The sequence below is a fragment of the Telmatherina bonti genome (genome assembly GCF_933228915.1).
Source record: "Telmatherina bonti genome assembly, chromosome: 5".
NCBI lineage: Eukaryota > Metazoa > Chordata > Actinopteri > Atheriniformes > Telmatherinidae > Telmatherina > Telmatherina bonti.
Genome location: NC_136623.1, coordinates 37,175,770 through 37,190,943, shown reverse-complemented (window position 1 = coordinate 37,190,943; position 15,174 = coordinate 37,175,770). Strand labels below are relative to the sequence as shown.

Below are 15,174 nucleotides of genomic sequence, written 5' to 3'. Positions count from 1 at the left end.
AGCAGAAAAAATATATTTTATAGCAGTTTTTGGTCATAAACACCAATAAGAAGCTAAATGCATCTACAGTATAAAATGAGAGACTGGATTTTATGTCTAAAATGAGATGTTCTTGTAGAAATTGATGCCACTCGCTGCAACGCGGACTAATCGATCAGTAAATATGGAGAAAATGTTCATAAATGAAGGACAGAAGAGTTAAATCCCATTTCTTCTTCCTTCCGATGCTGTTGGAACATCAGCGAGCGACCGCTGGCTGATTGGCTGGTGACAGGAAGTGGAACTGGTTGTGGGTGTGGATTATAGCCCAGCGGCCGACCTCGCATCGATCTCGCTCTTCTCATGTATCTTCCTTCTTATCACAGACGTCCACATCTGTCATGTTGGATGTTTTTTCTATTGATTTTTTTAAATCTTTGGATTGATCATCTGGTTAGAGAGAAGAGCTTCCAGTAAGCGTGTCATAACAGAGGAAAAACAAAAAACATCTTTGCAAAAAGATTTTATTACTTTTCCAGGATCTGTCAAAAACACTCCATAAACAAGCAGTTAGACTGGATGTGATTGCAGCGATTTAAACTCACTTTTCCAAACTTGTACAGAAACATTTACTCAATAAATACCGACTTTTACCGCTTTCTGCCTCTGTGCTTACATGTGGTGGGACCATATTCACAGTAAAACCATAAATAACTGTAAGAAAGGAAGCAGGCTTTTAAAAAACAAATTAAAATAATTAAAACAAACTTGTATAAATATAAGTTCATGTGAGAACTGTGGAGGACATGAAGGAGGAAATCATTTACTCGCTGTGAGGGGTCCTTCACCGTCTCCTAAGCTGCCCATCAGATTGCATATGGTCGACATCAGGATGGGAATCATTCTTCCTGTCTGCTGATTAACATTTATACTCCCACATCCCTGCCAGTTTCCACAGATCCCAGTGATCCCAGTGGACACTTGTTTATTATTTGCTGTGACAGTCACGGCTCCGCCCTCACTATGTAGACAATGGCTTTGCATATTAGTGAGGTCTGAAAATGGCGCACGCTTCCTGTGCTGTCGTTTTCATCGCTGCAGGTTGCCGCGTTCCCGCCGCTGCCCGTAGCGAGACCAACGATGTCTTCACTGAAACGCCATCTTTCATAGTGCAAAACGTTCCCCAGATCAGCCGGACACAGACAGGAACCGAACTCCAGAACTCTGATCCAGTCGGACCAGAACAGCCGAACATCTGCAGCAGCTGCAAGAAGAAACGAAGAAACGCGTCAATTTGTTCTTCATCAACCTGCAGAAAGGAAAGAGCTGGGTTGGTATGGAGACCGCAAACAGCAGCAGACTTGCTGCACGTCATTCCTCTCCTAACCGCTGCATGGAGGGATTTCTATTCTGTTCTGTTCTATTATATTCTATTCTCCAGTCATTTAGCAGGCATTTCTCTCCAAAGCGATGTACATCTGAGAGAACAAAGTGACCAAAGTGAGGATGTGGGAACACTCCGTCTGCATGTGGACATTTATAACCAAGGTTTAAGTTTTGAAACATCCCTTTCTGCGACAAAAGCCACCATGACGTCACGTGCGACCTGTGTTTCCAACAGCATGGCGGGAAACACATGTTGGCGTTATGTCCAGGTGCTTTGTGTGTGTTTTTACATTGCTGATGGGCTGCTCTGCTGCTCCTGGCTGTTCTGAGGAGGTCCAGGCTGAAACCAGGAGGAGGCGGGCATGGAGCAGCCTGGACGAGCCATTAGCTTGTCTTAGCGTTAGCTGTAGGTTTAACAGACAACATGTCACGTCTCTTTGTTCCTCAGTCCTCCTACCAGGAGAGGGTTGGTTGGATCATAACATTACTGTATTTCAACTGACTGGGAGCTCTGACTGGGAGACAGTGGGGAATATCACAGCCATGACATGTGGATGTAGTAAATCCACACATCACGTTTCCATCAACAGCTGAGGAACCAGTCTCTGGAGGGAATTTAACTATTTCTGTGTTCAGCAGATCCATCACCACCTAAACCACAGCCAGTATCACAATACAGCTGTCTGCTGTCTGGAATGCAAGGCTCATCCATCATCCATCATCCATCCATCCATCCATCCTCCATCCATCCATCCATCCATCCTCCATCCATCCATCCATCCATCCATCCATCCTCCATCCATCCATCCTCCATCCATCCATCCATCCATCCATCATCCATCCTCCATCCATCCATCCATCCTCCATCCATCCATCCATCATCCATCCATCCATCCATCCATCCATCCATCCTCCATCCATCCATCCATCATCCATCCATCATCCATCCATCCTCCATCCATCATCCATCCTCCATCCATCCTCCATCCATCCATCCATCATCCATCCATCCATCCATCCTCCATCCATCCATCCATCCATCCTCCATCCATCCATCCATCATCCATCCATCCTCCATCCATCCATCCATCCTCCATCCATCCATCCATCATCCATCCATCCATCCTCCATCCATCCATCCATCCATCCATCATCCATCCTCCATCCATCCATCCATCCTCCATCCATCCATCCATCCATCATCCATCCATCCATCCATCATCCATCCATCCATCCATCCATCATCCATCCATCTGGGCTCATTGGTACGATTCTTTTCACTCATTAGTCATTCTATTAAAAATTCACACCTTTGTTCCTGGGAATAAAACTAATGTCAGTCGGTTTAAAGGACGAACTAAAATAATTATCAGAAAGTAATTTCTAATTGTGTTTTTATCACCTCTGATGGCTCCTGTTTTAAATAAAGAGAAACAACAAACACATTTGAGCTTAAGGACATAAAATGTCACCTTTTCCAAAACTACTGTAAACATGTTGGACATGAACATGTTTTCCACTTTGAGTGTTTTTAAACAACTTCAGCCTAAAAATAAAAGAAAAACAATATTCGTAGCTTTTTAACTTTTGAGGTCAGTTTTTTTTAACAAACCTCCATTTTTTAATGGAAAAAAGACTAAAGAAAATTCCTGAGTTTAATTTGAATGGAAGTGGCACAATCTGATGGACAGACATGAAAATGAAAAACAAAGGGCATCAAAATTCCCATTTCTAATGATTTTCAAAAGGACCTCTTGTCCTTACGAATAAACGTCTTCGTGTTTGTGGATCTTTCCTATTTTAAATCAAGTGACAGACATTAAAATTTTAAGATTATGTAAAAGGCAAATCCTCAGGGAAAACCAACCAACGCAGCCAAAATGTCTCCAGGATCTCTTCAGGTTAATAATAAAGGTCTTTTTATTCTTTTTTTGTGTCTTGTCCAGCATTTAAGCAGCAGAATGATGGTCTGGATGCTGTTCTGCTGAGCAGATTTACTTTGCCAAGGGGAGCATTACTGGTATGATGACTGATTTTCTGGATTCTTATTTTATTTCTCTATTTATTTTGTATATTTGTAATACAGAGTTTCTACTGCTGGACCAGACTGGAGAGGATAGAAGAGAGACAGAAAGAAAAAGGGAAAGAGAAAGAAAACGAGAGAGAGAGAAGAGAAAGAAAAAAAAGGTCTTTTTATTCTCCGGATTAGTTTTATCAGGTGATGAAGGATAAGTTCTGAGCTCCACTGACCTTTCCCTCATCTGCCTCACCTTCAGCCTCGTGGCCTTTCATTTCCAGTTGTTTACCTGTAAATTAGAGCTAACAGACGCGATCGGCACTCATCAAAGACCAAAGGTACGAATGACCCCCCCCCTCTGATAAATGAGGCGCATTGATCTGTTGTAAGAACAGAGCAGGATCAGCCGTGTTTAAACATGCAGCCCGCCGTCCTCCTCCTCACGCTCTTCATCACCACTGTTACGTAGCTGATGCATCTTGATCCTCCCTGGTAAGGATACGGTTGCTGTGGAAACAACAGAGAGTTCGCTGAGGTGAGCCACAGCAACCCATCCCAGGCTGGATCTCCTGGTGGGAACGAGGCAAAAGATCCGACATTTCCCAGCAACATTTGCTGCCTTCACAGCCGCATCCTTCCCAGAGTTTAACCAGGTTTTCAAGACAAAGACGTCAGCAGCATGGCTGAGGAAGAGGAAGGGGCGCTACTGGCGCGCCTGCAGCCCTTCCCATCTGCAGGAAGAACCCAAAGACAGAGCTTTATGAGACAGGGAAAACCTTCGGACCTGAGCGTCTCTGGAACGCGCTGCTGGAGCGTGACGACGGATTTAAACCTACAGATGAAGCGAACAAGGCAAATCGTGACTTTTGTCCCTGAACGTTCTCCATACCGCCCAGCCGGGTGGGATCACAGGAGGGACCTTACTGCTGATGTTAGCTGCTGTTGCTGATGATCACCGAGGTTCCTTTGTGTCCCGGGTTCTGCTCTGCTGGTACGCGGAAGTGATCGTAGTGGGCGGGGCCGGCGCTGGCGGCGGTGCAGTACCCCCGCAGGCTCTCTGGGTCGTACAGGTGCTCCAGGGTGTAGCCTGTCAGGGAGTACGTCGCGTGCCTGTCCAAGTAGGGCCGCGGGTGGCCGTGGGAGGGGTAGAGGGCGGGGGCTGGCGTGGGGGAAGCCGAGCACGCACCCGCTCGACCGAAAGCGTGGTGAAACTGTAAGGAGAGCGGCGACAGGTCCGCCTGCAGGTAGTCTCTGGGTTTCCGCTCAGAGGCGGGGCTGCTGAGCCTGGACAGGGGGGCGGGGCTTGGCGCCGGGCTGATCAGCTGACTGAATCCCCGACACACCACGGCCTGCAGCGGCAGGGCCGCCTGGCTGTAGTCTGGAGAGAAGCAGGGGCCCCTCGGCAGGCCGTTGGGCAGCGGGGGGTCCTCGGGGCCTCTGCGCAGCTGCAGGCGACTCTCTTCCTCCTTGATCATCTGCTGCGTGGCTCGGATCAGAGTCTCCATCTTACTGGGCTCCTCTGGGTCCGCTCGGAACCGGTCCCCCGAGTCGCTCGCCGAGCCTCCATCTGGAGAGCTGAGCACGCTGTCCTCGTCCCAGTGTCCTGTGGGGGGGGCACAGCAACAGTCAGGATTGTCTTCCATCGTCCCCCACACCTCCCGAATCCTGCAAAACTTCTCCTCCCCTTCAGATTTACTCCTGAGCACCAACAATCCGCTACAGGATCAGATTCTTCAAAAAAGTCTGCATTTTTTTACTTTTCTGTCATAAAACACATTTTTCCCATTTCTGGGTCCCACCACTACAACTGGTAAAATCCCAGCACGGAAACCAGTTCAACCTGCTGGAATCCAGTAAAAACCACTGAAGAATCAACGGCTTTGACTGGGACGAGAGAAAAACCAGTTTTACTGGAAGTCAGCGAGACGTTTCGTCTCCGAACTGAGGACACGTAATGATTACTGATCACATCGATCGATTCTGTCGTTTCCAGACTCTGATCACCACAAAGACCGTCGTCTTTATTCCAGGACAGAATCATGGTGTGTTTTCACCATGAATAAACTCTACAGACCGGGCCCGGGAACCGGACCCAGGGACCGGACCCAGGGACCGGGACCGGGTCCAGGGACCGGGTCTGCGTCCTCACCGTGGTAGCTGTGGATGGCCGTGACGCATGGCGTGCTGCCTTCACATCCCTCGCGGGTCTCCAGGGACGCCCTGCTCAGCGGTACGAGGGGCCTGGCGGAGCCCCACCATGTGTCCCTGCCAGGTGGAGGAGCTCCCAGGAAATACCTGCCGGCTTCACAGCGACCCCGCTCGCAGCTCTGGCCTTCACCGTGAGCGTGGAGGTGGAGGTTGTGTCTGGCGGCGCGGTGCTGCTCTGCAGAAGGAGCGTGGCAGAGAGGCCGGCAGCTGTAGGAGGCGTCCAGACCTTCAGCGTGCTCCAGCTGAGGGGAGGCGCAGTCTGTGAGAGGACTGCTGCCCCACGGACTGTCCTGGTCCGACTCCGACCGCTCCGGGTGGAAGTTGGGAAACTGCAACGGGAAGAAGAAACACAAAAGAATAAGAAATGATAATTTTACTGTTTTAATAAATGTATTATTTATTTACCACTGGAGGAAAGAAAATGCAAACATAAAAGAATCCCAGTCGACGAGGAAACTGAGACGTTTTAATCTGACGGCTGCAACACGGGTCCTCAACGTTATTTCTCCTTGTGCCTGGCATACAGAGATTCCTCCTGCTTCTCTGACCCTGCGGAGGATATTCTACACTGTGGATTTTCAAAGCTGAGGGATCTTGTTTCATAATTTTCATTCAGTTTGTGTCAGACCGGTGAAGCTCTGGCCGTCTCTGAAGTGCTCCCTGTACACCCAGTCATGTCACCGACCTGCCGTCAATCAGACTGATTAGTGATCAAACGCTCCTCCAGATGTTACCCAGCCTTTTGTTTTAATGCTTTACAGATGTGTTGCTGCATCAGATTCAGATTCAGTCTCAGTTTCATCATCAGAAATAACTTTTCTGCACCGCTGGAGGCGAATACGCCGGATGTGGTTCGGGAATCATCCCGGCTTCAGTCTCTGCTCACACAGAGGTTCAGCTTCCATCCGTCCACTTCAAGCTTTGGGTTTTGCTTGCATGGCTTAGTTTTCACTTATGAAAGAATGTTATTGTAAATAAAAGCACATTTTTATAGCGTAAGGAAGGGTAAGCGGGGAGTAAACTGGTCTCTGCAGACATGATGTGCAGACGGCGGGGAATGCAGGTAAATCCTCACCTGTGTGTACGGTGAGATCCTGGCCTTGGTCTTGGGTCGGGATGCTCTGCTCTTGGGGGGTTTGCAGCTCTCCATCAGGCCGCTGTTGATGTGGGGGAAGGAGGCCTTGGACGTGGTCTGGTCCAGGGAAAGCTGGAGGCCTTTGTATTCCGTCTCCCTGCAGAGAGGAGGAGGTGTGATGAGCTCCACGGCGACTCCAGGAGGTCCCGCATCGAGGCTGTTTACCTGCATGTTCAGGTTTCCTCTCCGTTCAGACAATACTAACATCTGCTTAGCAATTACAGCCTCCTCCTGGAGCGGGGAGGAGCGGCGTGTGTGTGTGTGTGTGTGTGTGTGAGAGTAGACTGCTGGGGGGGGGAGCTGCAACGGCTGCTGGGATGTTTGTTTTACCAGAAGGATTGCAGCAAGGCGATCAACAAACACTCCTACTCCTGGCTCCTCCTGGCTGCTCCTGGCTCCTCCTGGCTGCTCCTGGCTGCTCCTGGCTCCTCCTGGCTGCTCCTGGCTCCTCCTGGCTGCTCCTGGCTGCTCCTGGCTCCTCCTGGCTGCTCCTGGCTCCTCCTGGCTGCTCCTGGCTCCTCCTGGCTGCTCCTGGCTGCTCCTGGCTCCTCCTGGCTGCTCCTGGCTCCTCCTGGCTACTCCTGGCTGCTCCTGGCTGCTCCTGGCTCCTCCTGGCTGCTCCTGGCTCCTCCTGGCTGCTCCTGGCTGCTCCTGGCTCCTCCTGGCTGCTCCTGGCTCCTCCTGGCTGCTCCTGGCTGCTCCTGGCTGCTCCTGGCTCCTCCTGGCTGCTCCTGGCTGCTCCTGGCTCCTCCTGGCTGCTCCTGGCTCCTCCTGGCTCCTCCTGGCTCCTCCTGGCTGCTCCTGGCTCCTCCTGGCTACTCCTGGCTCCTCCTGGCTGCTCCTGGCTGCTCCTGGCTACTCCTGGCTGCTCCTGGCTCCTCCTGGCTACTCCTGGCTGCTCCTGGCTGCTCCTGGCTACTCCTGGCTGCTCCTGGCTGCTCCTGGCTCCTCCTGGCTCCTCCTGGCTACTCCTGGCTCCTCCTGGCTGCTCCTGGCTGCTCCTGGCTACTCCTGGCTCCTCCTGGCTGCTCCTGGCTACTCCTGGCTCCTCCTGGCTACTCCTGGCTCCTCCTGGCTGCTCCTGGCTGCTCCTGGCTACTCCTGGCTACTCCTGGCTGCTCCTGGCTGCTCCTGGCTCCTCCTGGCTCCTCCTGGCTACTCCTGGCTCCTCCTGGCTCCTCCTGGCTACTCCTGGCTCCTCCTGGCTCCTCCTGGCTACTCCTGGCTCCTCCTGGCTGCTCCTGGCTGCTCCTGGCTACTCCTGGCTCCTCCTGGCTCCTCCTGGCTGCTCCTGGCTACTCCTGGCTGCTCCTGGCTGCTCCTGGCTGCTCCTGGCTCCTCCTGGCTACTCCTGGCTCCTCCTGGCTGCTCCTGGCTGTCCTCCCCTCCCAGTCCTCCCCGTCCTCCCAGTTGTCCCAGTCCTCCCAGTTGTCCCAGTCCTCCCAGTTGTCCCAGTCCGTCTCCACGCCGATTCATCAACAAGCCGACGTGTTTCAGAGGATTCGTCTCCACAGACACCTCCTCGTATTCAGACTAAATGAGAAGAACTGTTCACAGTTTTATCGGCTCGAAGAAGAAGAAGAAGAAGAAGAAGAAGAAGAAGAAGGTTTAGGTAAAACGTTCAGACGGTGAAGAGTCCACAGGAAGCAGTAACCGGTCCTCTCCTGAGACCTGCATGTCTCCACCCAGACATGCAGGATGGTCAGAAGCCGGTTATCAGCAGGGAATTCAACAAGCGTCTCCATCAGAGCGCGCTCACATAGAAGGGGCGGAGCTTGCAGCGTCTGGCCAATCACAGACCCTGCAGAGAAGTCGCTTTACCATGGAGAAGCAGAACATTTCTTCACATGTGAAGAATTAAACACGTCATCCAGGCCAAAAGCGACCCTGTTGCCGTAGCAACAGCCAGGGAGTAATGCTGACTGTTCAGATGTAAATTTAGCAGATTATAGAATATTCATTCATCAAACAATGAAAATGGACTCTGATCTGCCTGCCACAGCCCAGACGCTTCCTCGGGCCCTCCCTCCTCTCTTTACGTGGGGTTAGGGTTAGGATCCCTCTAGCTTTCCCTCTTCTCTTCACGTGGTCGTTTTTCATCTGTTTAAAGCAAAATTAACTTTTCAGAATTAAACAGGAATTAAAACATGTAAACGTAGAAAGTGTGGATGAAGTGCACATTAACCCCTTAATGCCCCATCCTGGACCGCAGTGCAGCATGGGGCACACTGTGGTTAGCCTGCAGCCCCACAGCACCAAGGCCGCTGGTTCAATCCTCGGCTGAGGGGAGGGTTGAACGTGGCCTTTCTGTGTGGAGTTAGCATGTTCTTTCCATGTAAGGGTGGGTTCTCTCCGGGTTCTCCGGTTGTTCTAAACTGCACCTGTGGGTGTGAATGGTTGTTTCTCGCCCTGCGATGAACTGGTGGCCAGTCTGTCCAGGTGGACCCTGCCCAGTGGTTGCTGGGATAAGCTCCAGCGACCATCTTCTGCAGCTGGAGGACTCTTTCAGAATCCCCACGTCACAAAGGCAACAAAGCAGCAGCAACACAAATGCATTTTATGTCACTACAGTTTTTTCTGTTGTGTTTCGGTTACAGTTCTTTTCTTTTTTTGACCTAATTAATTACTTGATCTTATTTGTTTTTATCTACTGTAGTTTATTGATTTATTTACTTCCATTTGATCTTATTTAAACTTTTTTAACAGTGTATATTTTGTTAAGATAAAACTAAATGAATGGAGGTGTGAATGTTGAACAGGCGTGTGACAATCAGAGCTTTGTGTTTGCGTTGTGGATAAAGGTTGGTTAAATCGCCGCGGAGCTGTGGTGGCAGAAGCAGACCTGAGGCACAAAGTGGAAGGTTATCAGGCTGAACACACAGTAGGAGTTCAGCTGCAGGTGAAGTGTCCTTATCACCGGCGTTATCCAAGGCTGCACACCCTGAAGCCGCCTGATATCACTACGCGCTTATCTCCACCAAGTCGCCTCCGTTTGTCCAACATGTGATGTAAAAAGGAAAACGGAGCAGCAGACGTTCACCGGCCAGGTTTTAACACCTAGGGGGGGGGGGGGGGGGGGGGGGGGGGGGGGGGCAGTCTGATTAAAACAAGCTGGAGTCACTCATCAAGTTTACAACCCATCAATTAAAACGCTATAAACACAAAGCTGTTATGGATTTGATGCAGAGACGAGCTGCTCGGTGACTGTAAACGCAGCCGTCCGTGCTGCTTAATGGAGGCGTTTACAGGCTTTATTCAGCTCTGGTACAGCTGTGAAACACACACATCAGGAGTAATAAAACAACAGGAGAGTTAACGGTTCACTGAGAAGCTGCTGCGTCTGTGTTAACGCTGTGAACTGCAGGAGGAAGGCAGCAGGCTGAAACAGAAGGAACGTGTGGCGAGCAGCAGATATTACAGGAATGTCTGCTGACAACAGAGGCAGAAAAAACAAGTTATCACCACGTTTTCTCTTTTCAACGACAGCAATGGTGAGTTTAAATCTGCATCTGACAAACTGGCAGATTCTGCAGACAAGCTTCAGCAAACACCTGTCGTGTTTCCAATTAACCTGAAATTAATTGTTTTCCAGCAATTGTTTGCAGAATTCCCCGAAACCAAAACTCATTATCTTCTGAAGGCACAGAACAGCAGAGACCTCTGTCCCCAAAGCTGCAACCTGCGTCTGAATCCACAGCAAGCCCACCTGACTCCCACCTGCAGCATGGCCTCCGTGCACACGCACACCTCTACACGCTGCCACAGAAATAATCAATTATTCTCCAACAGGATCAGGACAGCAGGGGCACAAAGGATGATCACATCTTATTCTCTGGATGAAACAAAACATGAAGACAGGTTTCACGTCATCAACACACCATTCATCCACATCGTCACCTCCACCTGTTCAACTTCCTGTCAACAGAAATATCTAACCAGCCAATCACATGGCAGCAACTCAACACGTTGCCATGACGACATGATGAAGACCGCATCCCAGACTTCATGTCGACATGGTGGAGCGGGAGATTCTCATGGTGATGTGAAGAATTCAGGCAGTTCTGGAGAACAGGGTCCACTTGGTGTGGATGGGTGTAAAGTACTGCAGCTCGATGCTAAATGACTTCAGGATGAACAGAATGTTTTCATGTTCTGCTTCTCTGCACATTTTGACTGAATTTAAAATGTTGAATTAGACGCTTTAGTCACTTCAAACACGGTTGTTCTATACTTCAATGCAAACTGGTTCCCAGTACACGCCCACTGTGGGAAATACATGATAAGAGGCCTCTTGTTGGTTAAACCCCATCCATCATCACACTCATCCTCCAGAGAAAGTCCGACAGGCGCGTGTGCAGACACTCACGTTAGGACGTAGTTGACGCTGACAATGCAGTGAGGCCGGGACGAGCGACTGTTGTGCACAATGGTTGCATAGCTCTGAATCCAGACCCAGCCGCCGTGCTTAGCCAGGAAACGATAGTACTTTGTGGTGACCTGACCCTTCACCAGCACTGCAAGACCAGGAGAAAGAGAGAAAACAAAAACCAATGATTATTTTCAGGGGACTGAAAGAAGTCCTAACAGAAGGTGACCAGGAAGTGATCTGTGAACTTCGATGGGTCTGCAGGTCTGTGGGAGTCTGTGCTGATCTAAGCTGCCTGGAAGGACCAGATCTAGGTGTGTCCTGGCACTGGACCTGTTACAGTCTGAGACTTGGTCTGAGCAGTTTTACCAGCACAGAGTGGATCTGGTCCAGATTTTTAGCTTTTCTTCTTGCCTCTAAAGACCAAACCATGTTTGTTTAAATGAAGAAAATTCTGGAGCTTCCAGCTGGTTTTCTGTTCAGGAGCTTTTGTAGAAAATTATAATCTCCAGGTGACATGTTGTGGAAATCTGGGTCATCCGTGCACATGGGGGAAACACTGACTTTAAAAGTAAGAAGCTCCACAACGAAACCCTGTGGAACTCCTGGTGTCGTGTTTGTGGACTCAGATCCGAATCTTGTGATGCCAGCCCCACCCTGGCAGGTTCATGTTTAGACTTCATGAATAATTAAAAGAAGGAGGGATGGAGCAGCTAGGTGGGATCCTGAATGCACATTCTTCTCAAAGCTCCAAATGCAGCATGTGTGATGGTCTGGGTTCGTGTTGGTGTCCATGGTAACATGAAGATCTGTGAAGGCTCCATCAGTGCTAAAAGCTTCATCCAGGTTTCAGAACAACGTCTCTTTCAGGGACGTCCTGCTTATTCAGCGAGACGCTTCCTGTTCCAGCAGCGGGACCTGCCGGCTGTCCACATCTGTCCAACGCTGTTGTCACAGGAAAGGTGATGGAGCACAGAGGTAAACATGATCCTGTCCTGATTTACTGGAACCGATGCAGAAGGAGTTCATATGTGCAGAAAAACAATAAAGTTTGTCAGTTTGAACATCAAATACTTGGTTTTAAATGAATGTATGAACAGATAAAGCAGCATGAAGAGCAACCAGAAGTTTGTAGAAATAACACACAAAGATCAGCAGTGACCAAGCCTTTCCTCATCTGCACATCATTGTCTCACGTCTGAAACGCACACACACACACACACACACACAGTTTCCATGTTTCCACACGTCTTCCTGCTACTATCTACCTGCTGTCCTCACTGCAGCACCTCCACCTCAGCTGCATCCCAAACGTCTTCTTGGCTTTATTCCAGCCATAGAGGATCATTATTTTCCTGCTTTTCTCATCACTTGTTGATCTTTGGCTGCTCCTGATTGGACGTTACCGTCAGTTTAAGCTCTCTGATTGGTGGAAAGTCTGGCAGGAAGTGTCTTCATCATCATGTCCAGGTGAAAATAGAGGTCTCTTAGCAACATGGTAGTGATGATGATGAAGATGTGATAAATAATGGTGGATTTACCATCTAGAGTCTCTGAATAAACACTACATGTTGTGTCTGGATTGTAAACCTCCTGGACGGATAGAAACGCTGGAAAACCTCCGTAGACCAGCTGGAGGGTCACATGACCATCACGGAGTTACAGACTACTGATGCTGATCAGAAGACTCGGGATGAAGAAGATCTGGAGGAGTTTTAAGGGATAATGTTGTGTCTGCACGGAAAGAGTGTGTGAGTGTGTTTAAAAGTGAAGGCTTACTCACATAAATGATGTGCACAGCGCAGGTGGAAGCAGTCACAGCTGTGGACGTGGTGGTAGAGGGTCTTCTCTATGAGATCCTGAGGCTCGTAGCCTGTCAGCTCTGCAACCCTGAAACACACACAGATGCAGCTTTTCATCGTTTGCAGCGATCTGCTTCCCAGGGACTCCAGAGGGAAGGAACCACATCCTGATAAATGAGTAATCCAACCACAGCAAAGCTTCACACCTTCACACGGGAACGTCTGCTACGTACCGGGAGTCGAGGAAGATCAGCTTCATGTCCAGACTGGCTCTGAACATGAACATGTTGCTGTGCAGTTTGATTTCTGTGATGGCGCTTGGGGGCAACGAGTGGCCGACCGCCACCAGCCCGATGTTCTGATAGCAGCCGTCAAACGGAGACATGTCCAGGCTGTACTGGCGGATCTTCAGGTAGCCGCTGCAGTGGATCACCTGGTTCACACACAGGAAACACAGCCGTTGCCATCAGCCTCCAAAACAAAGCCCGTCTGATTGTCCATCATCTCAAGTCCGACTAACCGGACCAGCTTATGTGTCCTGTCTCCCCGCCTCCCACAAACAAACCATTTACCTCCTCACTGTTAGACAAAAAGCTCTTTTATCAGCAACAAGTAAACTTTACGCCACGCAGCAGCAGGACATCAGAAATGACATGTGAGTTTAGATGGTCCATGTTCGCTTTGTCCCAAACTGCGATCTGGACACGGTTCGTAGGACTTTATCAGAGTCGGAGGAAACTGGGCAGGAAGTCTGAGAAGGACGTTGAGAAGATTTGGATCCATATGAGATCTACCAGGAAGCAGCAGCGAGGCAACGTTGTCACGGCTTTACAATGGTTCTGGAGTTTTCTACAAGACGAGTAAACTACAGACGTCAAGCTGAAAGAAGTTAGCTGACAACAACCAGATGGGGCTCCATGGTCCAGCCAGGATGGGAGACCAGTAGGCTGCTGGGATCTATGGTTTGATCATCAGCACCATTCTGAAGAACGGCAGAGGAACAAGAACGGAACCCTGTGGTACACCAACACCGAGGAGGTAAAAGTATTCAGAGAAGTATGAGAAGTTTCACACTCGTGTTAAGTTAGATCATCTCAGCGAGACACTGGTTCAGATCTTATTGTATCTTTAACGCTTTATTTTTAGTTGTAAAATGTGTTTCAGGACCTTCAGCATCAATTCACACACAGCAGAGATGATCCGGATGGGAGGAGAAAAGCACTCAACATTCAGACAACATATAACAAACTAAACAAATAAATTAAACAATAATATGAAATAAAGCCACTCAATTATTCAAGTGAAATTATCTACATATGATAAATAAACCAAAATATAACATAAAACAATAAAATAAAATCTAGTGCAAAAAATCAAAATGCATAAATAAGCCACGTAAAGTAGAATAAGCTCAGTAGCTAACAGACAGAAATGTTCTGTCGCTGCCAGGAAATGAATAAATAAACACTGCAAATGAAATACTAGATCTAAATAAGATAAAGTGAATAAATAAAATATTTCCATCAGTGTGAACTTTTCACGCGATAAACACACAAAACCTCCAGTTCAGAACCTTCTGGGAATAAAAAGCTGCTTCCTACATTTATTCGAAGCGCGGAGAGTCTCATTAAAACAGGAGCGCGACGTCTCCGTGACGTGTTCTGTCGCCGGCGAGGAGCTTAGAACAAACATCAGGGGGAGTTTACACACACCTTGTATCCTCCGCAGGTCAGACCAGCGTTTCTTTTAGCCAGAACGCATTTCATCCTGAGGAAGAAGGAGCGCTCCATCTCATACTCTGCAGAGAAAACACAGCCGCAGTTATTCACGCCGCCTGCCGGCGCCGCGCCACGAGCCGCACGCACACACCTGTGGATACACACCTGCTGACGCACACCTGTAGACACACACCCGCAGACACACACCTGCAGAAACACACCTGCAGACACACGCCTGCAGACACAGGCGCAGACACACACCCGCAGACACACACCTGCAGACACACGCCTGCAGACACACACCTGCAGACACACACCTGCAGACACACGCCTGCAGACACACACCTGCAGAAACACACCTGCAGACACACACCTGCAGACACACACCTGCAGAAACACACCTGCAGACACACACCTGCAGACACACGCCTGCAGACACACACCTGCAGAAACACACCTGCAGACACACACCTACAGACACACGCCTGCAGAAACACACACACACACGCCTACAGACATACGCCTGCAGAAACACACACACACACGCCTACAGACATACGCCT

General features: G+C 49.4%; 1 protein-coding gene across 1 annotated transcript in view; it reads right to left on the bottom strand.

Moving 5' to 3' along the window:
* Positions 1-558: 558 nt before the first annotated feature.
* sim1a (SIM bHLH transcription factor 1a) overlaps positions 559-15,174 on the bottom strand; it is a 21,801-nt gene continuing 7,185 nt past the window's right edge. The window contains exons 6-13 of the mRNA XM_079241234.1: positions 14,606-14,691; positions 13,127-13,326; positions 12,875-12,981; positions 11,092-11,239; positions 6,666-6,822; positions 5,532-5,919; positions 4,307-4,985; positions 559-1,243 (exon numbers count right to left, since the gene is read on the bottom strand). Coding sequence (XP_079097360.1) covers positions 4,315-4,985; positions 5,532-5,919; positions 6,666-6,822; positions 11,092-11,239; positions 12,875-12,981; positions 13,127-13,326; positions 14,606-14,691 — 1,757 coding nt within the window. The 3' untranslated portion in view covers positions 559-1,243; positions 4,307-4,314. The remainder of the gene's footprint in view (positions 1,244-4,306; positions 4,986-5,531; positions 5,920-6,665; positions 6,823-11,091; positions 11,240-12,874; positions 12,982-13,126; positions 13,327-14,605; positions 14,692-15,174) is intronic.